Source organism: Culicoides brevitarsis, chromosome 3 (genome assembly GCF_036172545.1).
Source record: "Culicoides brevitarsis isolate CSIRO-B50_1 chromosome 3, AGI_CSIRO_Cbre_v1, whole genome shotgun sequence".
Lineage (NCBI taxonomy): Eukaryota > Metazoa > Arthropoda > Insecta > Diptera > Ceratopogonidae > Culicoides > Culicoides brevitarsis.
Genome location: NC_087087.1, coordinates 3,789,226 through 3,817,127, shown reverse-complemented (window position 1 = coordinate 3,817,127; position 27,902 = coordinate 3,789,226). Strand labels below are relative to the sequence as shown.

The window sequence follows — 27,902 nt, the reverse complement described above, 5'->3', positions numbered from 1 at the left end:
ATGTACAAACAAACGATGACAATCGACAAATAAAGAATGATTTTATTAAAAATAAATAAAATACGAAAAAGTTAACATCAACAACAAAAGTAAAGTGAGGTAATAATAAAAAAAAAATGCTCAAATATCAAGATTTTTTTTTTTATAAAAAAGTAAACTTACATAAGTGAAAAACATTTTGGACATTTTTTTCAACCAGTGTGGATAATAATCAGAAAAAGAGATATTTGTAAACGGATTCGAATTCTTTATAGTAAAATTTAATAAAATACATAAAATAATATTTGTTATCAAGCGCAGCAGGAGCCCAAAGTATATTAATGACACAAACAAACTGCCCAACCAGCGAATCACAAAAAAAAAATTTATAAATAATTTATAATAAATGAACGGAAAGTGAAGTGAACGAGACGCGACGCTTAACAAAACGCACACAAAAAAATGACAAATTTAAATAAAATAAAGGTAGTAGTGTTGGGAAGTCCGCGAGTCGGGAAATCAGGTAAGTTGTACATTAAAAATAAAAAAAAAATATAAAAAAAGAAAAAGAGATTTTTGTCAAAGTTTAATCTTTTTTGTTGTTTGCATTTATTGTGAAAAGTTCATGTTTCGCAATTTCTGAATTCTCGTAAAATAAAATAAAAATATTTAAAAAAAATTAAATCAAAAAATGAAATAATTTAATTAAAATTCTATTTAATTTATTTTTATTTAATTAAAATAAAATTTTAAAAAATAAATCTTATAATTAAAAAAATTAATCAACTAAAAATTATTAAATTAAAAAATTATTTTATGCTAAAAGTTGCATGAGAAAAAAATATTTTAAAATTCAAATTCAAAGAATAAAATAATTTTATTAAAATTCTATTTAAAAATTAATAAAAATAAATTTAGGAAAATTAAAAAAAAACTAAAAAATTTTCAAACTCAAAAAATTAAATAATTTAATTAAAACTCTATTAAAAATTTTAATAAAATTAAAAAAAAATTAAAATATTAATTTAAAACAATTTTAAAATTTAATTAAAAATAAAAAAAAAAAAAAAAAAAAACAATTAAAAAATTATAACTAAAAAATCAATTAACTAAAAATTATTTAATTAAAAAATTTTTAAATAAAAAAATTACTTAAGTTTCAAAATTTTAATTTATTTTTTTAGATGCGAATTTATGACTTTTTTCATTAATTTGTGATATTTTTAGGAGTAAAAGAAAGCTCAAGTATTGTAACGTTCAAGCTCATGACGAATATTGGTGTACCAAAGACCTTCATGTAGAACCCATTTCGAAGCCTATTTTCTAAAGCAAAATGAATCTATAACTTTATCTCTTGTTTTCTATGTAACAAAATTTCTTTCAAATGGAAGGACTCAAAAAGATCTAACCAAACGAAAACCAGAATCATAAAGTATCTTTCAGAAGACTTGGCATATCAATATTTTACAAACTATGAAAAAGTTTATTTCAACAATGAAGCAGAACTAAACATGAAATAAAAAAGTCATACAATTTTTGTTTAAACAAAATTTTATAGAGATCGTATGTTCAACTCACAGAGGTCAAATAAGTTTGTTCAGCTGACCTTACTGACGATGTCAATGATAGTATGAGGATTTATTAGAGCAGATCCAACTATTGATCCTATTTAAAAATTTAGCTTCAATTGAAAAAGCAAGGACAATAATGACTAAATGAAAAGAAAGTCTTAATTAGAACATCTTAAGATTTAAATTAATTCAAGCAATTGTAGAAAAAACGAGAAAGATTAATAAAGCTATTCAGAGCTCATCGAAACTCTTGGCATATAAAAATTTCAGAAATAAAAAAATTCTAAAATCGTTCTAAAAATATAGACCGAAAAATTATATCCTTGAAATAGCGGAGATTACTTTAAACAATTATATGAAAAAAATTGAGAATAATTTTTCTCTTAACAAAAAATTTCTTTCGTAACTTGTTCTGCGAAACACTCGTTTTTTACAACGACATACCAAAACGCAACGCCAACTCCCACATAAAACCGTGTTAGCCATGTCGCAGTTATTGTCGCGGATTAATTGAAATCTTAGCAATTATTTAATACAAATAATGCAATAATGAGATGCGATGCGATGAAAAGATATCCGTATAAATAAATGTTCGTCGCATCGCGCGCACACGCAGATTATGCAAGCCAGATAAGATTTTTTTTACGCAATGTTATTTTTTTCTGCTTCGGAGCGCGTGATAAGTGTGTTAAAATGTCTCTACGTGTTGTCATACTTTAGAAGAAGATTGTTTTTTCGGAGGAGACCTTTCTCATAAACGACGACGGAGGAAAGAAAAAACTGCATACTGTGATAAAAATGTCAAGTAGTTTAAAGAGACAAATAGGAAACTGTCTGATACGATGTTCGTCTATTAATCAGATGCAACTGCAAGCTAACAAGCGAGTGAACATTCCTTCAGCGCGATGCTCGATGAAAAATTGAATGTAATTAACGAACTTTATCATCTTGTTGATCATCATCATCATCATAATCGTAGTTGTAACATATAGAAGTAGAAGAAGAAGATGTTAAGATGTTTGTGAGTGAAAGTGTTTGTTTATCTCACACATGTGCCCATTTTGACGTCATCTAGTTACATACTTACTACTTCTGAGAAAAATGATGATGAGACAATACGTTGCGTAAGGATCTCCTCCCCCGGATAAATATTTGTTGTCTCAACGACGACGACGCGACATCCATTAAAAATGCATTTCAGGGGCGTAAGTGCTTGTAATTCATTTTTTTGGCAATACGAAACACTTTAAACGATTTATTAATGCTTATTGACAAGTAATTACAACATTTCTCACTTGATACCTCGTTAATCGTTAATTATTGATATCATAAATCTCGTGCGGGAGCGCAATAACTGCATGTACAAATCACATTTGATCAAATTAAAATGCAAATGAAATTGTCAAACAGGTGCAATTTATGACCTTTTTTATCGTAATAATTTTTTTTCAAGCCATCGACTGTCTTACGCAGCTTTTATTATGAGAGGCTTAAGGAATGTAATCTCTTTTCGCACTTCAATTTTTTTTTTATTAAATTCGTAAAAACGCATATGGAAGAAACAACGAAGCAACGAAGAATGAAATATAAATTTTTATAGGCCACCCGGAATTTAATTGGATTTTATTTTGATAACACCTTGCGGTTTCTTAATGCCCTTCGAAAAGGAAAGCGTGCAAAAAATCGAGTAAAAGTCGCGATAACACATTTTATTAATCGATTTTGATAAGTAAATCCCCAAAATTGAATATTTCACAGTCGTCACACAAAATTGTTGACAGCTCGAAGAAAAAAACTTAATTTTTACGGAAAAAAAAAGTTTTTTTCTCCAACCACATGTTGGTTTCGTTGTAAATGTTTGTTTATGTTCAAATGTCAAAGAATTGTTTACACATAATTAATAACGCCGCGATTGTAGCCGGTTGCCATTATTATGAAATTGTACAAAAAACACGCTACCACAAATGCGACGCTATTGTAAGAGGATGCTGACACCGCCAGCATAGTGCATTGATGAAAATGAAAGTGATTGTTAACAAAGCTGAAATGAGTGAGCAGTTTGGCTTAGATAAATGCGTGAGTAATGATATACTTTTTATCCGTAAGCCAGCTTTGTTAACATTGTAAGAAGCTTGAAATTATGACGGTACTGGATGATTTATTTTCGTTGATTACAAAATTTGCATGGAATGTGAAGGAATTGTGTTGTTATCATTAGTTTGAAAAGTACAGGGCGTTCAATTCAAAAGTGCTGAAGAGTTAAAAAGATCAAATATTTTTGAGAAATTTTATTCTACAAATCATAAAGGGCTTAAGTTTAAACTTTAAACAATATTTTATACAAATTTTGATATTTTTACATTTTTTTTTGTTATTAAAAATTTTAACATTTCAGAATCCATCGATTTTGGAAGAAGAAGTAAAAGACATAACTTTCTGCGAATAAGAAGCTCAAACCAATTATAATTCGATCTTATATTAATTCTTACTTCAGCCTATGATGATTTGGATCCAAAGAGAAGTTTTTTATAATGGCTTACGAAAGGAAAAGAACTTCCAACGTGATGTATCAATCAAATGGTTTTAAAAATATTACAAAATAAGAAACCTCAAACTTTCGTCTTGATCATATCATCCTGCCATCCAGATAAACTCAACTAAAAATGAAGTTAACCTTAATATTACAGATCTTTAAGAGCCTTGAACAATATTACCTAATGATTTTTTTTGAAAAAATTGCCCTATGAACAATTTGATTTAGATTTTTACGCTAAACGTCACAAAAATTAAGAAAAAACTTAAGCCAACGAAGAAACATGTAATTTTATTCTTCTAGGTGAGGATGAGAACTAGAATTAATTTGAGTACTTGATTTAATTTTTTTTTTTATAAATAAGGTAAAATTTAAGAAAGACAAATTTTGACTTTAGAAAAATTAATTTTTGTCCTATGATCATGTGGCATCTATATCATCCCCCATTTTTTTTGTCCAAGCCTGATGCTAAAAATTGTCGAACTAAAAGTTAAATTTAATTGTGAATCCAATCCAAAGTACAAAAACCAAATACTTATAAGACTTCTTATGAATTATTCGATGAAGCGAATATTTGAAAACTTTGAATTTCCTTTAAAAGAATATGAAGCTGTAAAAAAAATTTTGAAGTTTATCATCCTTATTAGAATCAAAAAAAAAATATATAAAAATGAATATGAATAAGAATAAATTTAATATTTTAATTTTTTGTCCCATGAGGATTTTCACGAGGGGGGGGGGAAATAAAAAAATAAATATTTTTGAATTTTTTGTTAGTGATTTTTTAACGTTTTTAGACTAAAATTGATTCTTAATAAAAAGAATAAAATTTGAATCCAATCCAAAGTACAAAAACCAAATACAAAATCTATCAACTTCTTTAAAAACTTTAAAAAAAATCACGTGATTTAGAAATTTTACTATAAAATAATGAAGCTAATTATTTACAGTAAAACTTATTAGATTTTAGAAGAAATTTTTCCCCCTGAAAAAAAAAAAATACTTAAAAAAATCGAATACTGAATAATTTTGAAAATTTATGATATTAATTCAATAAGATTTGGAGAAACAAATAGATCAAACTCGGATCTAACTAAACTAAATACGAAGTACCCAAAAACGCATGAAGATTTATGACACGAAACCCCCTGTAGTTAAAACAACACCCCATCGCCTATTAACCAAACCCAAGAACCTCATTCGCCTAATTGTAATTCATCCTGTCGTCTTACAGGTGCGTCTTGCACAACATGACGATGATGTACAAATCCATAATTCTTACCACACCAAAAAACATTGATACTATCGCAGCATAAAAACAACGCTGAAAAGAAGAAAAAAATTGTTTAATTTGAAATATTTACAATAATATGCAGTAAATAACCGCGCGCAACTATAACTACTAATGTCATTTATCTTTTCTATTTATTTTATTCACGAAACGTATCAAAGACAACTATTCAATTCACATGATCATTATATTTTATCAAACGTTATTACTACATACATTTTGTATATATTTATTTATTTATTTCCATACACTATTTTTTTCTACTTTTTTTTTACTCCATAACTTTTGTGTAGGCGTCAAAACATAAACACAACAAGTCGTCAAGTTGTTTACTGATGATTTACCGATTAAAATTATGTTTACAATGTTTCTTTGATGAACAATCACTGACTTGACTTTAGCTTTAAACTTTGAAGTTTCACAAAAAAAAACTCTAATTGAATTATGTTGCGCTTTATTATGTATCGGTTTTTGGAGTGCATTGTCAATAAAGTAATAATAATGTGTTCCGTAACATTTAAATTATACTATTGAGCAATTGTAACAACGAAACCCTTTCTGTGCTGACCCATGCAAGTCAATGCGCGATAAAACTCGAATTTATTGTAATGTAATAATGTTGTTCTTTGCCAAATTTACGATTATCTTTGCATAGATTGTGATGCAAGACAGGTTGGCAATATCAAAAAGTAATAAAAAAATAAAGGAAAATGACGATAGGAGTGAAAGTTTTTCGAATTTGATTGTTTTTGAATACTTTTTAAAACGAAAACTTGATATAATAATCATAAAAAAAGAAAAGAACAAATCTTATGCAATTGCCCGACCTTTGCATTGTCTTTTTCTTCTTTCATATTTTTTTTTTAATAAGATTCGTGCAAATTTTTTTTTATTATTGAAAGGCGATCAGAAGAGATCTTAGCCGTTGGCACACTCTGTACCAAACTCATATATTTATTCGAAAATTAAAGCCATAAATATTAAAGATGATGATAATAATGATGAATTTCTTCTCTTCACAAATTCATCATTATAACATGTTTTTTCGAAGGCAATTTCATAATCGGGCCGAAAACAATAAACTTCTTAATTTTTTTGAAACTTTCCTTTAGTAAAATATTTTTTTTTTTTTTAAATAATGATGAATAAAAAAAAATCCATTCTATGGAAATGTACCTTGTAAAAATTTCACCCACGTATTTTTATCAATTTTTCATATCGACACGAACTAAATATAATAAAATATATTTTTGTCCTCAAATTGTCTTCATTATTTTTTTATAAAAATATTTTTTTTGCAACTGAACTTGTCTCTTGAGTAATAAAAAATACCCATAGAAATAAATTTGCAGAATATAATTTTAATAAATAATTGAAAAAAAACAAATAAATAAATAACAAAAAAAATCTGATTATTAATGATTGAGACTTCATTTACTTTTGTACAATTTAAAAAAAAAATAATGAAAACATTAAATATGTGTCACGTATAAAAGTCGCACCAAATAATTATTATTATCCTTTGACATGCGATGAAACTGACTCATAAAAAAAAATCTTTAATAATAAAGACATGTAAATGTAATGGCAATAAAATTTTATTTTTACGATGTGAACGACGCGCTTGAATGTTTTAATCAAAAATATGCCATCATAAAAGTAATTTTTTGTGATTTTTTTTGATAACATAAAATAAATAATAAAAAAAGAAATATATTTTAATTATAAAGAGCGTGGTTGTTCGATACTAATTAAAGTGCGCAGTAAAGAAAGTGAAAGATGAAAAAAAAATTGTTTTTAAAGTTGAAAGTGAATTTTTTTTAAATTTTATTCTTGACACAAATTTTAAACCTAATTTTCAAAAAGTTTAAGTTAATTGAAATTAATTTTTTTTCTAATGTTTTTTCGACTAATTCAATGTTACATGAAACATTTGTTTAAAAAGGGGATTCCAATTATTCGGGATTTTTTGATTCTCGGGTAAGTAAAATATTCAAAATTTTTTGAAACTGAAAATGTTCTTAAATTAAATTTTAATAAACTTTAAATATTCTATTCTATTAAATATTAATATTAAATATTCTATTTAAGATCTTAAAACTCAAATGTTTATAGAGACAGAAATTGTTAAAGATTTGGCATTGAAAATGGAAGCCTATGGAAGATATTTTGTTGGAATACTCGCAAACAAGAAGATATGATATAACATAGTAATTTAACTTTTACAAATTCATACTTTTTATGAAACCGAAACAGAGAGACTAACAAATGAAAGAGACGAAACCAATCATAAAAATTATCATTTGTTTTAAATTATTGATCATGTACCTATATGGTAAAAATATTATGTCAGTAAGGCACAAGATAACAACATAGTTTTCTCCAATCTTGTACTCAGTTTAGATTCTTAAATCTTGAAAATGAGGAAGAAGCAAAATACGACTTATCAGGGCTTAAACTGCTTTCGACTTTTGCTTTTGCTTGCCCAATTTTTTGCCCAATTTTTGTGTATAATATCCTTAAATGTGAATAAAGTAAATTATTTTAGATTAGTTTTTTCATTTTTTATATAAAAAACCATAAAAACTTTTAGAAAATAAGCAAAATACGACTTATGATTTTTACTTTTTTCATCAAAGTCAGATCAACGTCAGACGTTCTTCCGTCAGTCGTTCTTTCGTCAGTCGTTCTTCCGTCAGACGATGAAAATTTTTTTTTTCTCAGTTTAAGTTCTTCCGACGGTTAACTAATATCTCTTAAGTCAAGAACAAAAAGGTTGATGATGACAAATATTAGAATAAAGATTTTAAGCTGTAAAAATAAGACTTAGAGAATCATTAATTGCGGATAAATATGGCAGAAGAGATCGTTGATATAAATAATAATAATTATAATTATAAATAAAATAAGTAAAGAAAAATCTTTAATTTTCATAAAAATTTTAAATTTTGCAAATACATATGTTAAAAAAATTAGAAAATCTAAAAATTTACTAAATTTTTAAAATGAAAGAATTTTTATAAGGCTTGTTTTGTCAAATACATTTAAAAATTAATTCTCGAGCTTCAAACAACCCGTCAAACTGAACTCTCTTCATGCACATCAGACAACGCACTCCTCCTCCTCCCTTTCTCATTTTCTTTTGATATTGTTTACGAAAAAAATTTTTCATTCAAATTTCTGGAGGTCAAAAACCTACAGAGCAGATTGTCTGTTTAACCGCAAAAAAAATTATGTAGGTCAATTGGGCATCTGAGATAAATCTCAATATGCCACGATCGATACATAATCAAAATATTTAAAGTAAAATACAAAACAGGTGGGTTCAATGAATCCCAAAGCGAAAAATATTTTCAGACAATTTGTTTTGATTTCTCGCATTGCATTAAACAAATCGCACAATCGCAAGGTAATTTTCTAAAGGATTTATTTTCTTTGCATGTCAGTCAGCTACAAACAACAAGAAAAAGTGTGTTATTCTCCATTTATTGATATGCTTTGTACGAAACGCATATATGCAAAAATAAAGCGACAGACAGAAAAAAGTGCATAAATAACAAATTGACACAAATAATCTCACAAAAAAGGCAGAAAATGTGCGTGTAATGACCTTTTGTTGTCCAAATAATTTCTAATTTTTGCATTTCCTTTCCAATATTAAAATTTCCATATAAAGTGATAAATTTCTAAACACGCGAATTTATTTGTTGATTCATTAAAAGGGCATTTACGGGCTGATTACCAAACAAGAAAAGTGCGCGCTTGTTATTTTTTCTCAATGTTGATTGTTTTCTTTTCGCGTTGTTGTTGAGTGTTATTGACATCTCTCGTGCTTTCTTCACAAGATTTAGTATGTCACTGGGGAATAGTGAAATTTTTCTCATTGGTGTCAAAAACGACAACAACGAAAAAAAAATAACTGGGTGAATGGTACTTGACGAAAGTACAAGTGAATATTAAGAAATTCGTAATAAATAGAGAGAAAATATTAAATCCAGATAATCTGCAACAAAGTTTCGTCGATACAAATAAACATGCAGTAATTTCCGTCATTAAAGTTGGTGATGAAATATTGTCTCTCTCTCTCTCCTGCGACGGTGCACCAATGCTTTATCAATGAAAAAGAATCTTTTTTTTTCGCCAACGTTTCATTTTACTAATAATAGATAAAAAATTACACATTTTGTCAGCGTGGTATCGAGTAATTTATATCATTAAACAAGGTATTTAATATAAATTTTTATTTTTTTTCTGCAATAAAACGTAGAGAAATATTATTATTATTATTTATATGTCCGCGTGTGAATGTTACAGTAAAAATTGAAAACGAAAACAAAACGATTTCATCTTGCGATGCTGTGCGCGAAACTCTCTTGCGACATGGCATGTTGACACAAAACTTTTTGTGGAAGAGGAAAGTTGGCAATTTGAGAGTTTGACTATTTTTTTTTTGTGTAAAAACAGTGAGAACTAGATACAAAGTTGAAGAAAGTAAATTTTTTGACATTTATGCCAATATTTGAATGTAACAGGCGATTCAATGTCAATTTGAATGATTTAAGATAAGGTAAAAGTTTGTAAGGAGGCTTACAATGTAATGAGCCTTTTATGAGTAAATGACGAGAAATAATTTTTAAAATAGAGAGAAAATTTTTTTTAATACTTTTTTAACACTTTTTTTAAAAATAATTAAAATAAAAAAAAATTCTAAAGAAAATAATTCAAAAACATTTTTATACCTACTTCTTTAAAATCAGTCTAAATTTTTTTTTTATTTTTTTCATAATTTTTTTTTAGTTTTTTTTTTAATTTAGCTTTTTTAATTTTATTTTAATTTTTTTTTAATTTTAAAATAATTTTTTATTATTTTTAATTTTAATTTTTTTTTTAATAATTTAAAAAAAATTGTTTCCTATTAATTTAAATAAATTAAAAAAATAGAGTTTTTAATATTTTTTTTCAATATTTTGACGATTTAAAAAAAATTAATTTTGAATTATTTTAAAAAATTAAATATGAAAATGTTCAAAAATTTATTGTTAAATTTTTTTAAATTTAATTTAATTAAAATAAAAAAATTACACAAAAGAGTCTTTATTTTTTTAATTTCTCAAATTTTTAAACGGATTCGCCTTTTTATATATTTTTTATTTTATTTTTTTAAAAATTTAAAAATAAAAATTTTGTGTTTTTATTCGTAAAAAAATTTGAGAAATTAAAAAAATAAAGACTCTTTTGTGTAACTTAAAAAGATTTCTCGCACTCGAAATAAAAAATTTTTGTGAAAAAAAAATTATTATTTTTTATTTTTATTATTTTAATTATTTTTATTCTTAAATTAATTATTAATTTATTTTATAAATTTAATTAAATTTTAATTAAATATTTCAATATTAAAAAATAAATTTAAAAAAAAATATTTTTATTTAGACAAAAATTTAATTTTTTAGATTTTCTTCTAATTTATTTATTTATTTTTTTTTTCTAAAAAATTTTTTTTTTTTTTTTTTTTTTAATTTAACAGACCATCCAAAAAATGCTTAAAGCTCCTTTTCTTCAAAAAAATTATGAGCATAAAAATAATAATTGTTAATATTTCTCAATGACATGGCACAAAATGCCTTGTAGAAAATTTTATGAGATTTTTATATCTTTTTTTCCGTACATTTCTACCACAAAAAAAACATTAAACGATTAATATTTGCTACATAAATATTTATTATTTTATTTTAATTTTACGATCGAATTTTAACCGAAAATTTCACTTTTATTTGCCCAATTTGCCATGGAGCAAACATCCTGCTTTTGTACAACCAATTAATTTCCTTTTGTTTTTTTTTCTCGTTTCTTTGCAGCGGTTACTGTGCGGTATCTAACGAAACGCTACATCGGCGAATACAGCTCAACAAGTGGTGAGTTAACTTATTGTTATTACATTATTTATTTTTCTAAACACACATTTTTACTTTGCCTTCGCTCGGGCACAAAACAATAATTTAGTTAACACGATGCAGAAATGGTGTTTTTGCTACGCGTCGAACATCGAAAAGCAATCTCTCGAAACTCTTTTTGAGACGAACAATTAATAAATTTTCGTACAATGTCTTGAAACCTTGGAATGTTTTGTTGTTCGGTACAAATTAAATTAAAGTATGCAAAGAGAAGAAGAAGAAGAATAGAATGTTGTTGTTGTTATTGTCGGAGTGCATCTAAATTATTGCAACAGCAAAAAAAAATAGAAAATGAATTCATATCGGTTCATTTTATCTCGCTCTGTACACCTTTTGAATTACGTTTCTTGTCCTTCTTTCGTGTTTTGCATTATCGGAACATGCGAACCGCAAAAAAAATAGAGGCAAAGGAGACGTAAAGAGGTACAAAGTTAATACCTAATTAGCGAAACGATCTAGTTTTGTTTTGTATTTACATTTAATTAAGCATGTTTATCATGGAGTTTCTATCAAAAAGTAAGGAAGGAATGCTGGAGTCAAATGAAAAAGGTGTAAAAAGAAGAGATGGATACTTTGTCTTGAAATTTATGCAAGAAGTTGTTTGGATTCGTTACGGATATCAATTGTCCCTTCTTCTTGTTGCTTACAAAGCTTTATCTTGTACAGAGATCAGATTTGATCCAAAGCGATACAAAACGCGGATCTAATAGTAAACGATTCCTTTTGATATGGAAAGTTGTTCTAAAAGGCTTACGACAGATAGAAAAAGGAGAGATTACGATCAGATGATGTCGAGTTGTCAGCCATGGAAATTCGTTCTCAACTTTGTTACTTTTTCTCTAACAGAACTTGAATTATATTGAAGATTTGAGACATTTGAAGTCTATATAAACTAATAGCTTTGATGTTTTAAGTTTAATAGACTTCAAATGTCTCAAAAACCTCAAGATCATTTGAAGGTCAAAGATGTAGAATCAACAAGAATCAAAAGTTCATAAAGAATTCGAACTCAGGAGACATCGTTGAAGCTTCGTCGAGTTTATATGCTTGGTTTGCATTGATTGGAAAAGATTTGAAACTTCCATTCATCAGTGAAGTATGAATTGAAACTTCAACAAGAGAGAATAAGGATCTTCAAAGTCGATCTTTGGAATTAAAGTTATCCTTTAATACTCAAAGTCAATTCAACTAATTAACTTCAATAAAAAATTCAAAAAGCTTAAGTATGAAAGGCTTTCATTAGTTTTTTAAAGTTAATTAGTTGAATTGACTTTGAGCTTTAAAGGAAAACTCAAACTTCAAAAATCAATTTTGAGATTCTTTGGAGCTTTATCTACAAAGCCTCTTTTATGATTTAAATCGTAAATTATCGAAAACAGTCTATCTTGTAGAATCGAATCGATTCCCTTCAACGAATCCTGTAAGAGTTTCAAGAGTTTAAAAATTTTCTAAACCGTCAATGTTTCATTTAATGAGAGAGATTCAACTTACCCTTAACGACTTCAAAAAAATTCCTTTTTCATATAAAAACTGAACATTAGTCTTCTTCTTAGCCCATTATTACAAGTTTTCTCCTTTTAACTTTTTATTTCACTTAGTTAGTCTTGTAATCGTTTTAAACATTTTTCTTCACTAAAAAACTTGTGTTTTAATTTTTTTCATAGTTTAACATTTTACAACAACAATAAATAACTAAAGTAAAATATAACGTAAAAAAAGTAACATATTTCTCTATTTTTTAATAAAAATAATGAGTTATTGTACTTTACTCCAACCATATACTTCATTATACTTCACATAACTCTCTTCTACGATCTCGATTTTTTTTCGCTATTTTTTTATATAATTTGCTTAGCGTTTAATAAAAGTTATCTTAAATCATGACTAAGGTCATCTCTTCTTATTCAATTTAGCGTGCACTTTTTCTCCAGTATTTTTACCTCATTCGATGCCAATATTATTACATCGGTTTGCGATTAAAATTGCTTACTTTTATCTCGAACAAGACGACAAAAAAAAATACACAGAAGTTTATCTGAAATGTCGCGGGGGAACAAAACAAGATTTTGACGAGTTAAGGAATTTTCTCTCGTTATGAAACAGATAAACTGTCGTGTCATCGATCTGTCGCAGCAATAAAAAATTCTCCCGATCGAATTTCAACTTTTTTATTAGTTTTCAAACAATAAAAAATAACATATCAGATATGTCACGTCGTTTATTTTTATTTTTTGTCAAGTGCCTTGATCCGAGTTATCATATCTCATCATTTATTCGATGAAGTAGTAAAATTCTCGTTTATTTATCGATTTACCACACACATCTTTCTTTCTTTTCTTTTCAGATTTCTTGTATCGACACAATGTCACCTTTGACAATGTTACAACCGAAGTTGAAATATTAGATACGTCAAAATGTGCGGTGAGTACTTTTTTGAAATTCACTTGTAACTGTAAAAAAAATATCTCAGCTGAAGGATCAAAACAAAAATAAGAAACAAAAACTTGTCTCGTTAAAGAAGAATTTTTTTCTGTGAGGTTTTTAATTATAATGACTATCAAAGTCAACAATGCCATTTTGAGATGTATTTCAAACGAATGTCCGATTGTTTTCTTCGTAGGTTTTTGTGTTTGTTCAGTTGCTTATTGTTGTTTGGTTTGGTCATTATTGCATCCTCTCCGAGATTGTATGTAGGTTAAAAGACCATATTTGGATAATTTGCGTTTGAGTTTTGGTTGTTTTGTGAGAAAAAGAAACAAATTTTATTTTTTGTTATTTTTGCTTTTTTTTGTCAAAAAAAATTATTTAGTTAAAAAATTAGTAAAAATTATTTTTTCTAATACTTCAAAATTACTTTCATTTTAAACTTTTCAAAAATTTGTGAGAAATTATTTTTTTTTATTTAAAAAAAATAAAAATTTTTTAATAAAATTAAATTAAAAATAATTAATTTAATTTAATTTATTTTTTTTTTAATTAAAAATATTTTTTATTTAATTAAATTTTTTTTTTTCATAAAGTTGATTTAAAATTTTTAATTTAATTTTTTTAATTCTAAAAAAACTTTTTAATTAAAAATTATAAAATAAAATAAAATAAAATTTTTAAAAATTTTTGAAAAAAAAGAACTTAAATTTTCTATTAAAAATTAAAGTTTTTCCATTTATTGAAATTTTATGATTAAATAAAAAAAAAATACTAAAAAAATACAAACTAAAAAAAATATAAAAATCTTTTAATTAAAAATTTAATATAAAAATCTTTTAGTTAAAAATTTAATTTATTAATTAAAAAATTTTTTTTTTCATAAATTATATAAAAAATGTTAAAATATTTTGAAAAACATTAAAAATTCGTATTTTTCAAAAAAAAAAAAAAAATTCAAAAAAAAAAATTAAATTTTTAAAAGAAATAAAAAAAAATTTATACAAAAAAATTGGAAAAAAATTCAATTTTTTCACAAATTAACAATTAAAGAAAAACTCGAAATTCAAGCAAAAAAGCATAAATTTTTGTTCCATTCACAAATCTTCACTAAATTCATAATTACAGTCCTTCGCATCGAATTTCGCAACGATTTTCTAATTGTAGGTTAGATGCGCGTTATTTGAGAAGTAGTCTCGCTTGGCGCCAAATGTACGCGAAATGTTGTTAAATACTTGTTTTTGCGCATTAAAAACAGACTCTGCTCTCTCGAACGAAAGAAGAAAAAAAAATTATGATTGGCACCCATATTTTTTCCCTATGTGCGCGCAAAGTAAGGCAGTAAAACTTTTGATTTCTGTTTTACTCTAAACTTAATTTAATTAGTCACTTGATCAGCTTTGAAGAAGAAGAAGTGAACTCTCAGGTTGCTCAGGTCACATGGAAACGAAATGAAACGTCTTGTAAAAACAACACGACGAAAGAAGAAAAAGTGAGTGCTATGCAAATATTTTTAATGATGATGACTGCGACGAAGACGACGACGAAGCTTGATGATGAAACGAACAGTTATGTATTTTTGCTGCGGGGCTTTTGCAATAATCTGAACATGTGCGATCTGATCGTTCGGGTTTTCTGTTCTTCTGGAGCAGCAATAATCAAAAGCCAATTAACGGTGTCTTTAAGGTATAAACTTTGATTATTATTAATCTTTCATCAGCAAATGACATTGAAATGATATCGATATGCGGCTTCGAGCTTAGAATATTGTTCTGTGGTTTGAAAATGGTTGAACTTAGATTTTAAGAAGTTAGATTAACCTCTTTGGAATTATTTTTGTTACCAAAGACGTTAATTTAACTTCTTCTAAAGAAGTTTTTTAAACAAGAAGAGACTAAATTAACCTCTTTGGAGTTATTTTTCTTACCAAAGAGGTTAATTTAAGCTCTTCTAAAGAAATTGTGAACCAAGAAGAGATTACATTAACCTCTTTGGAATTATTTTTGTTACCAAAGAGTTTAATTTAAGCTCTTCTAAAAAAATTTTTAATCAAGAAGAGACTAAATTTACCTCTTTGGAATTATTTTTGTTGCCAAAGAGGTTAATTTAAGCTCTTCTAAAGAAGTTTTAAAACAAGAAGAGACTAAATTATCCTCTTTGGAATTATTTTTGTTACCAAAGAGGTTAATTTAAGCTCTTCTAAAGAAATTTTTAAACAAGAAGAGACTAAATTAACCTCTTTGGAATTATTTTTGTTACCAAAGAGGTTAATTTAAGCTCTTCTAAAAAAATTTTTCAAACAAGAAGAGACTAAATTAACCTCTTTGGAATTATTTTTGTTACCAAAGAGGTTAATTTAAGCTCTTCTAAAGAATTTTTCAAACAAGAAGAGACTAAATTAACCTCTTTGGAATTATTTTTGTTGCCAAAGAGGTTAATTTAAGCTCTTCTAAAAAAGTTTTAATACAAGAAGAGACTAAATTAACCTCTTTGGAATTATTTTGTATCTTCAGAACTAAAAGTCATCCAATTTCAAACCACAAAGCAATCGTTTTAGAATTCCATTTGAACAAATTTGTTCAATTGAGCGAACCACGAGAATTGACTAACTGGATTATCTCGCTGCTCATGTAAGATGTCAATCAAAAAAACCGAGCCGAACGAAGGATGGCAAAAGGAAGTGCATTTATAATTTCTCAAAGGGATTATAAACATTCTTTCTCTGTTTTAGTTGCGCAAGTCACTTTTATTATGATCATTTCTAGCATAATAATGTGTATTGCACGACTCATAAACTTCACATTTTATTAAGTTTCCCCTTGATTGACTTTGAAACAAACCCGTTCTGACACTTTACATGAATTCTGATTTTGTTTTGCAACCAGCTTCGTTCGCTGCCATTTTTCGTCGTTTTTTAATTTTAATTCGTGCCAAAAGGCACAAAGATTCTGATCAACTTCAGCTACAAGGCAAATCAAACTGCATTAAGGTGACATACTAAATGTGGTTTTTCTGTCGAATCGACGTCATTTGCGGGTCACGTGGATCGAACGATGGACTGAAAAACAAGATGAAAATGAGAACTTTTAACCGTTTCTGAATGAAGAAAATGTGTTAGTGACCCAATCATCAAACATCACACTTCAGACACCGTTCAACGAACATTCCAAATTGTCATAATTGTCAAATTAATGAAAGATAAAAATGTGTCAATATACACGGAGAGAGGAAAAAGTGTCAAAGTCTAGACGACATACATCGAATCAGTGACACTTTTTGCATTCCGAACATAACGTAATGAAACGTCTTCTCTCGTGTTATCTTGTTGCACTTGAAAAATAGTTTGAATATTCCTGACATACTTGCTTTGGCTACCGGACAAGCTTCGCATCGCATCTCGTTTAAGTTTGTGTGAGATATATTAGAAAATGTTGACGTTTTTTATTTCGTTCGGTTGATGAGGAAAAATTTAAGTTACATGTTTGGAAGTGTGAATCGGGTAAGTTTTTGGATATTTATAAAAGATAAAAGTGCTTTTGATATCTTTCTTGAAAATAATTTTTAAAGAAATTAATTGAAAATTATCAGAATAATTTTTTTAAATCAAAATTAAATTATTAATTATAATTTAAATTAATCAATCAATTAAAATTTAATTAAGTTAATTAATTTTATTTATTTTTATATATTAAAAAAATTAATTTAATATAGAATTTTAAATAATAATTAATTTTTCTTAATAAAAAATTTATAAAAATTTAATTAATTTTATTTTTTTTAAATATTAAAAAAATTAATTAAATTTTAAATAATAATTATTTGTTCTTAAATTAGGAATTTTTTTATTTGTTTAACTTTAATTATTTTAAAAATTATTATAATTATTAATTAAAAATATAATTTTTAATCTAATTGCATTTTAATAAAAAATTTTTTAAAAAATAAATAATTTTTATTTATTTAAAAAAATTAAAAAACAAAAAAATATTTAAATTCAAATAAAAATATTTAAAGATGGATGGAAAAATCAAAATTTTATAAAAAAAATTTAAAAAAAATAAAATTTTTGAAAATATTCATAAATTATTTTTTTCATGAAACTTTTATATGTCGAATATTGCAAAAATTTTTAAATATTCTTTTATTAAAAAAAATTTAAGAAAATAAAAAATAAAAAAAAAGTTAAAATTTTTTTTTTGAAAAAAAAAAAATAAAAATTACAGACAGACAAAAATTTCATTTAAAAAAAACTTTTTTATTTCAATCAACTTTTGTGACAAAAAAAAATATCTTATCATCACATTTATCTCTTACAAAACTAAATTATTCAATGATCGCCATCTGTATTTGCCAACATAGTAAATTTCATTGCCAACAAATTATAGAAATGTGCAAAATGCTGGCAAATATTTAACTCTTTTGAGAGGAACGAGGAAGAAACGACATGAAGGTGAAGAAGATATGTTAATATTATTCATTACTTTGTACCTTTGTACGCTACATTTGTAATTTTTTAACATAATTTTTTTTCATCTTCATTTTATTTATTCGCAGACGACAGACAGACAAACAACGCTATAAATGTTTGTAATATCTTTATTAATAAAAGAGTTGCTTGGAATGAAATACAAAGTAACAAGTGCAATGTCTTTTAACGAGATGTTCAACACAATGCCAAACATGTGTTTTCTATCAATTCCAATAGTGATGCGAATTCTTCCGGAGATTCTGCGGCAAATAAAAACAAAAAAAAATGAAAGTTTATTTATTCGCAAAGTTAACCAAAAGCCGTTCGTTGGTGACAATTATATAACACTTCTAATTGTAAATAATGTGCCCGATTAAAATTAATTGTTTACAATAAATTTGCATATTTGCACATATACGCACTCCAAACAAGCCACAAAATTATTATATTGTGTAATATTTATGGAGTGTTTTGACTGTGGACTTTACTTACCAACTAAACGCAGGCACTCTAATGACCGAAAGTAGCATTGATATAAATTTCGAGTCGCACTCGAGTTGCAATAATTGATAAGATAATTAAGTTTTATGTCTTTCGGTGCTGTTGTGACATAATATGGAGATCGTGGCGAGTAACTGGCAAGAATGTGACTTCCTGCTCCTTTCAATAATCAACGATCAAGACGATCTGCATACAAAAGGAGCTTATAAAATGACGCGCCATAACATGCAAATCCAATTATATTCTAATTGACATTTTGCTTTATTTTATTTACAATCACTGTTCGAGAAGGGATTTCAATTTTTTGGTAAGTTTTGAAGCTCGAGTGTTTTTGTATTAAGATAATTTTAAAAAAAAATCTTTTAGCAAAAATTTTTAGTTCAAATGAGAATTTCATAAATGAAGATGATTTCTTGAAGAGAACAAGCAAGAGTAAGATGGTACTATTCAAGGGATGTTACTAACTTGACAAAGCCTTTATTCTATAAAAAAAAAGTTGAAAATTAATTGAGAAGAAAAATAAATATTCTAAACGAGACAGTCTCCATCAGAGAGAAACTTCATATAATAGATGGAACATTCCAAAAAACATTCATGCTTGAATACCGAAAAGGAATTGAACAGTAACAAAATATGGGAACAGCAAAAAGATCATTAAGAAATGAAATGCTCAAGCTTTATAAGACAATATGAATTTTTAAAAATTCTTGAACACAACTCTATTGAACAACTCTATCAATTTATCAGAAAAAATTAGTTTCGTTCTCTATCATCTACTTATTGGAGTGATATCCTAAAGCCGAATGCTCTTCAAAATATAAAAGACAGTTTAACATTTATGTTTGAAGAAAAGCAAACGAGATATATATATTTAATGAATACAATTCTTCAAATTTCTATTGAAGCTTTGAACTGAACTTTTTGACAGAAAAAAAGTAACGACTTACTCTTAACGAGATTTTAAGAATTTTTTGAACCAATTAAATATATTTCAATTGAGAACAAAATAATTAAAAAATACTTTCGTAAATTTAATTAAAAACTTTAAAATTATTATTTTTGTGAAAAAAAAAATTAATTTTAACTCAACTTTAAGAGAACATAAAATTCACGATTAATTCTCGAGCAACTTTACAAAAACTTACAATCCCTTTTTCTGCTTATATAAAATGACGAAGAAAGAAGTGCATCAGCCTTGAAAAAAAATTGCAAATCCCTCTGATATGGATGTCAATTTATTTCTAATTTAATTTGCGCACACAGCGAAGTTCACTTCCTACTTGCTTATTACAACTCCGCATATTGTTCACATCTCTCTCTCTCTCGGTTTTTAATTGAAAAACCAACGGTAAATGATGCAGTGCATCGCCTTTTACAGCATCTCATATTGGCTTGTACAAACAATGAGGCGCCGCAAATGACAGTTGCGCGTTTTGTTTTGATTTTGCATCGGTTTTTAATGCTATTTATATATAAATAAATAGCAATCATATTTATGCTTTCAACTTTTTTTAACTTTTTGTCTAGACTCGATCGTAACAGAGGAAAAAAATGTGATAATTGAATCCATATTTCACGAAACCACTTGTGCGAACGACCTTGAACTGCGTTCCAAAATGGATTTGTTTCCTAAATTATCAACTAATTGCTTTGTTCGCAGTGATTTACTGACTGCTTCAACCTGATAAAAATTTCGTACAAATCGAGGTAGGAGATGATTTATCTTGTCGCAGCTTCATTTCGTGCACGATTAAAGTTCCAAATAAACATGAAGCCGTACAATTTGACTCGTATTATGTTACAAAACTTTTTTTTATCGTCGTAAAAAGTGCATCGTAAATTTATCCAAAAAAGTTTTAAGAGAGCAATAAATTTAAAAATTTTGGTTTTTTACCATAAACGAGGCACGATGAAGCACTGAAGATGATGACAAACATGACATAAAGTACACGCATGATTATGTCACATTCCGGGATTAAAATTATATTATTGCTCAGTTGACATTGAAATTATTTAAATATTTATTGATAGGAAAAACATAAAAGTTGTTGTCAAAAGTTGAAAGACCTGGATTAGGAAGATTTTTTTGAGAATAATATGACAGTTGGATAACAGACAATTTTTTTCTTATTTCATCGAATTGAAAAGTGCAATGAAGTGTGGTTTATACCATCTTTAGGTCAATGGCTTGACAAAAACAAAAAATTAACAAAAATTGCCTGCTAATTTAAAAAAATATAAATAAAAATTTGAAAAAAATAATTTTAAATATAAAAAATTAAATTAATTTTTATTAAAAATTATAAGAATTTAAAAAAAAATTAAATGAATTAAATTAATTTAAGAAATTAAAAAAAAATAAACTAAAATAAAAAAAATCATTATTCATAAATATTATTAAATTTATTATTTCATTAAAAATTAATTTAAAAAAATTAAATTATTTTATTTTATTATTTTATTAATTTAAACAAATAATTTTAAATATAAACAATTAAATTTAAAATTAAAAATTATTTTTTTACATTAATTTTAATAATAAAAAATTATTATTTTTGATTTTTTTGTTTCGTCAAATATCGACCCAATATGAACAAAAAACTTTAGAATGAATATTAATTCAATTTTAGGCTTAAAATGATCAAAAAAAAAAAAAATTAAATTAATTTTTAATGAAATTATAAATTTAATCATATTTATGAAATATAATATTTTTTTTTATCTATTTTAAATTTTTAAAATAATTTTAAATTAAGTTAAAATAATTTTTTTTATTTTTTTAATGAATTTTTTTTTTATTTTTTTAATTCAAAAAGAATCTCAAATTCATTCAAATTTATTTTTTTGTTAATTTTATTTTTTTTTAAATTAATTTTTAATGAAATTTTATAATATTAATTTTAAATTAATTTATAAAAAAAAATTTGAGATTTTTTGAATAAAAATATAAAAAAATGCATTTAAAAAATAAAAAAAATATCATTAAAAAAATTTAAAAAAAAAAATTATTTTAACCTTATAAAAATTTTAACTTAAATTATTTTTTTTTTGTAAAAATTTTGAACCGATTTTTATTAAATAAACTTAAAACCTTTAATAAATGATCTCCAATAATTATTTTGACAAAATACCTTCATTCTTCGAATTCTTCACTTTTGCTGACAAGTTTATCAAAAAATTCCATTCTTTGTCATTAATTACATGAATTGGAATTGATACAATTGCACTTTAAAACGCATTCATTCATAACTTTTTTTTATTTTCGCAACATATCAACATATTTTTTTTTGTTTGCTTATCAATTCAAGCATAATAAATGAAACTTGACGAATCCGGGTTGTCTTCTATATGCTTCGCAAAGACATCGCAGCGAGAGTTGTTCAATTTTTAATTTAGGTCATTTTCAAACTTTTCCATCGTACGGAAGTATTTAACATCATCTTCATCGGAGGTAAAATGAATGAAATTGAAAGAGAAATGGCTGTTAATGTTTACAAATAATAATTTTGATGAGCGACTTGAGCTATCAATGCCGTCATAACTCACTTTCTTCAACAATTGCACTTTCTTTCGCGACGTTAGCTGCATTGTGATGTTCCTTCTAAAAGAATTATTGATTTATTGCTCAATCATTCAGCGCGAGAACTTGTCAAGAAGAGCTATTGACATACTTTCGCGATCATCATTAGCGATTCGTTAAGGCAATTCGATCGATTTGTAGATTTTGATTTGTACGTTCATTAATTACCAGTTTTTCGTTGATCGCGATGTCTTTATTATCATTAAGCTCATTACATTAATTTATAGTTGAATATTCTTCGGCATCAATTTGAATTAATAACGCAAGCGCGCGCTTCTTTTTTGCAAAAAAAAAAATGAAAAAGAAATGTTGGCCTGATTTTCGAAAAATTATGTAAGTTGGAGATGACGAAAAGAAAAGACCCGGAAGATGTCGCTGAATGAAAGTGAATGCGAGACGCGAGCAACGAACCACAAATGCGAACAATACAGTTTTGATAGACACAATGGAAATTTTACCACTTTTTATGTCTTCCTTTTAGCCATTTTGCCAAGTCAACAGTTTAACACAAATAACAACAAAAGACTTTAGGTCATATAAATGGATTCGGACAGAGCGAGAGACATGCTTATGTCAGGTTTAAATGCTTGACTGCATTTAATATTATTTCACTTTTTTGTTGTTATTTTGCATTTTCCTAATGATTCGAGGTTCGAAAGATACAAATCTGATACGCCAATCATCACCGTATTGTTGAGGAGAGAGAAAAGTTGTAAATGATACAAGATGATGATCAATAATAACGTTTTGTGTGCATTTAAGCAAAGAGATGTCAATAAACATGCATTTAAAGCGATTAGTCTGAGATGCATGTAAACGTCGCGCATTTTTTTTTTTTTTGAAGAATGCGAAATTCGTGAGGAAAGGTAAAAGGGAGATTTTTTTGTTTTTTAACTCAAAACATTCAAAAATGAATTAAAAATTTCATATTAATATTCATATTATTAAATTAAATTTCAAAAATTTAAAAAATTTTTAATTTTCAAAAATAATCTAAAAATAAATAAAAATTGATAAAATATAGAAAAATTAATTTTAATATGAATTTTGTTAATTTAAAAATTAAAATATTAAAAAATTTTTTTTTAATATTTTCTTTTAATTTAATTAATTAAAACATTTATTATTTTTTTATTTTTATTTAAATTATTTTTATTTTTTATAATTAATTAATTAAAGCATTATAATTTTATTTTTGAATAAAAAAAATATTTTTACCAATTTTTTTTAATTTTTCAATTTTTTGAAAAAATTAATCTTAAACTTTTTAAGGTCATAGTCCTCAATTTATTTATTTTTTTTAATTATTATTTTTTTTATTTTTTTTATCTTTTTTCTTAATTTTTTTTTTAAATATTTTCTTAATTGTATTTAAAAAAAAATAACAATAAAATTTTTAAATGTTGAATAATTTTATTAATTTAAATTTAATTATTTTTTTTTATTTATTATAATTTATTTTTAAGTTTAATTAAAAATCTTAAATTTAATTTTAAAACTTTTAATCCTTTTTTAAAAGTAAAAATTTTTTAAATTAAAAAAAAGTGTTAATGAAATTAAAATAAAAATAGAAGAAAATTTTTTCTTTATCTTTAAATCTTTCTATTTACATAAGTCTTTGAGTAAAAAAATCCTAAAATAATTAAAAAAATATTTTTTGAAAAATCTTAAGAAAATTTTAAATTTAATTTTTTTTAAAGAAAGATAAAAAATTAAATAATTTTTAAAAAATAATTCTAAGGAATATGAACTATATAAAATTTAAGATTAAAAAAATAAAATAAAAATTTAGAAAAAATAATTAATTAAATTATATCATTTAATTAATAATTTTAAATTAAAAAAAATTAAATTTAAATTATTTATTAGGTAATATTAAATAAATATTTTAATTAATTAAATTAAATTAAAAGAAAAAAAATTAAAAAAAAAACTTTTAAAAAACAATTTAAAAAAAAACAAAAAAAAATAATTTTGATGCTCAAAAATATCAAAAAATCATTATAATAAAAATAATTTCATAAAAATTTATTCTAAAAAATAAAAAACGCTTTTATCACTTAATCCGTAAACGACAACTTTCAAGCACTTTCATTATTTAATGCACATGTTATCTTATTTTATGATTGTAATCCGCCTCATCAAAGCGCAATAATATCAAGCGATTCATTCATTCACACGAAAGACGAATGCAAAAATATGATTTGAACTTTTTTTTTAATCTCTTTGAAAGTCTATAAAATCTACGCAAGTCTCCAGACGTTCTAACACTATAAATAATGTGACACCGCACAGTTTATTCTTTTTTTTTTCTTCCTTTACTTTATAACACTCGCTCCATCGCAACGACGACTTACAAAGGCGGGTCACCTTTTATGGCGCACACACACATTTTGAAAGTTTTAGACTATTTATTGCGCATAAATATGACACTAAATGACAATAAATGTAACTTTTTTTCTTGAAAAAGTAAAAAAAAAAATTAAGAGCAATGATTTGGGTCATCCGTATTGTCTTGCCATCTGTAATCATTGATAATTTTAATTGAATAGTCGATACGTTTTCAGCCTACTCGTCGGCGCGCATTGCCGATGTAGGGGGTATGACAAAAAATTTATGTAAATAAATGATAGAAATGCATTGAATTTTTCGAGTCAGAAATGTAAACCGCAAGATATTTCTTTGGTGCGTCGATGAAGATAAAGGAATGGGAGCAAAATATACACTCATTAAATATTATTAATAATTGTGCTTAGTTTTGCATGCGAATTGAATTCAAATAAATTAGGCCTTTCGAACTTTCATTGACATTTTTTGTATAGAATTTTGGTTAAATTTTGTGAATTTTTTTTATATTTTTAATATTTTTTAATTAAATTTTTTTAATTATTTTTTAAAATATTTTTTTTAATTATTTTTTTTTAAATTTATTTTTAAAATATTTTCAAATTGTTTTAAATATTTTTTTATTTAATTTTTTTTAAACATTCTTTTTGTTATTTTTTTTTAATTTTTCATTTTTTTTAATATTTGTTTAATTTTTTAAAATATTTTTTTTACTATTTTTTAAAACATTTTAATTTTTTATTTTTTTTTAAACATTTTTAAATTAATTTTAAAATATTTTTAATTTTTTTTTTAATATTTTTTAAAATATTATTTTATGATTTTTTTTTTTATTTTTCAAAATATGTTTAAAAATTTCTTTAGATTTTTTAAAATATTTTTTAAATATTTATTTTTTTAGTATTTTTAAAATTTTTCAAGATATTTTTTAATTCAAAATATTCCTTTATTATTTATAAATATTTTTTATTTCCAATATTTTTTAAATTTATTTTTAAAAATTATTTAAATAATTTTTTTAAAAATATTTAAATTTTTTAAAAAATATTTCCTTTAATTTTTTAAAATATTTTTTTTAATTTTTTTTTAATATTTTAAATATATTTTTAATATTTTTTAATGATTTTTTTATATTTAAAAAAAAAAAATTCCTGAAAAAAAATAAATTTTAAAATTATAGTTTAAAATTTATCTGTCGTTATTTCGCTTTGCTTCCTTTAATTTCTCGTAAAAAAATTTTGTCGCAATTCCAAACAGCTTTAATCGATAAAAAACAGTATAATTGGTCTGTTTCGTTCAAATATGGGAAATTAGGTCTTCCATTCGCCGGAATTGGATATGTTTGCATAAATTTTGCGTCTAAATACAAAGTTTCGTTTTTTTGTATTGTTTATTTCTCGTTCAAGAAGACGAAGAAGATTCTACGCGATAAATAAAATATATTTTCCGCTCCAATAAGAACTTCGCCTTGACAATCGACAACTTTGTCATCATCAATGTCATTTATAATATTTTGTTCATTTCTTTACAGAAGACTGGCTGCTTGTACGAGCATTTAAGATGGGGCGACGCTTTTGTGGTTGTCTACTCGATATGCGATCGCAATAGTTTCGCCGATGCCTCGGAATATTTGTTGCAATTATCGAAGCTGAAACTACCTTCGTACTACACAACTTTGCTGCTCGGAAACAAAAGAGATTTAGATCATTCGAGGTAATTTTTTGTTAAAAGATCTTAAAAAAATTTAAAAGATCAAAAGATCACAAAAGATCAAAATTGAGGTTAGATTTTTAAAAAAATCCGCCATCTTGTTTTTTTCAGACAAATAACAGTAAACGATGGACACGAACTCTCATTTCACTATTCATGCCAATTTTACGAAGTATCAGCTGCCGAAAATTATGCCGGCGTCTCGTTAGCGTTTCAATCGTTGCTGCGTGAGGCACGATCTGCCCAGCTACTACGGGCGTTACCAATTCGACGTAAATTGGGTGTCAATAGTGTATCAAAGGTACGTTCAATCATTTAACAAAAAAACATGTCAAAAATTGATTTACAAAAAATAACATTTCAGGCACTTGGCAATATATTCGGGAAAAACAACAACAACAAAGGTGATCGAAAAAAACGACCATCATTAAGTATATAATAGTATACGGATAATAATAATGATGACGATAAAATTACATGCGAAAAAATGGCCCGTCATTTGATGTGACAGCATTTTTAAAGCACCTTGCTACCGTGAAGAAGCATGTTTGTGATATTTAGATTTTAAATTATTTTTACTCTTCTTCTTCTTCTTTTTTATGTAAATACAGTAAGTATACGAAAAAAATATTATATAAAATTTTAAGATAATTTATATTCAATTATTATTTATACTTTTAGACATTTAACAAAAAAAAACACATTTTCTTAATATTATTACGTAAAATCATGTAAAAACAGAAGAAAATGTGTTTAAGATAAATTTGATAATTATTTTTTATTATACATTATATATAAATGTATTTGTATTATATTAGTGTTACTTGATACTTTAAATAATAATATTAAATAATAATATATATGTTCCTATGGTCTTAATATTATAAAGAACTGTTAAAAAGAAATATTTATTTTTTGGATATATTTTGACACGAAATTAATCACTAAATTATTACAACATGAGAAATTATATACAATTAATTGTATAAAAAGTGCCAATTTTTTACTCTGAAATATTTGAAATAAAGAATCAGATACTTTATGAAAAAGAATTTTTTTGTTTTATTTTTATCAACGTGTATGTTAATTATTATAATTTTTAATATTTTGTATAAAATATTAACTTGTATAATGAAGATAATTTTTCTTATCATTATTAAAGTTAATATTTTATACAAATATATAAAAAATTAATATAATTGATAATTTTTTTAAATATTATATTATTTATTTTTATATATATTTTGTATAAAATGTATTTTTTATAATTATTTTTAGTTTATAATAATTTGAAAAGTTATTATCAACCATAATTTTATTTAAAATGATAACTTTTAGTTATTATATACTTTAAAATAATTGGTGCATTCCATTCTAAAAAATACCGAAATCCCGGATTTTAAATTTACCTATAAAAGTACAGATCTTATTATCTTATCTTGATGTCCATCCGAAAATAAGAAACTTTTGCTAAGACAACATATATTTTCGACTTATTTTAAAAATTTTTATCAATGGTTCAAAATTTTTTAAAAACGCAAAAATATC

At 25.0% G+C, this 27,902-nt stretch overlaps 1 protein-coding gene across 1 annotated transcript; it reads left to right on the top strand.

Moving 5' to 3' along the window:
- The first annotated feature begins 409 nt into the window (after window positions 1-409).
- Window positions 410-26,970, top strand: LOC134835649 (ras-related and estrogen-regulated growth inhibitor-like). The gene is made up of 6 exons (XM_063850566.1): window positions 410-502; window positions 11,230-11,286; window positions 13,670-13,746; window positions 26,176-26,357; window positions 26,466-26,655; window positions 26,719-26,970. Exons 1-6 carry the CDS (start codon window positions 442-444, stop codon window positions 26,791-26,793), a joined length of 642 nt encoding a protein of 213 aa, XP_063706636.1. The 5' UTR covers window positions 410-441; the 3' UTR covers window positions 26,794-26,970.
- The last annotated feature ends 932 nt before the right edge of the window (window positions 26,971-27,902 follow it).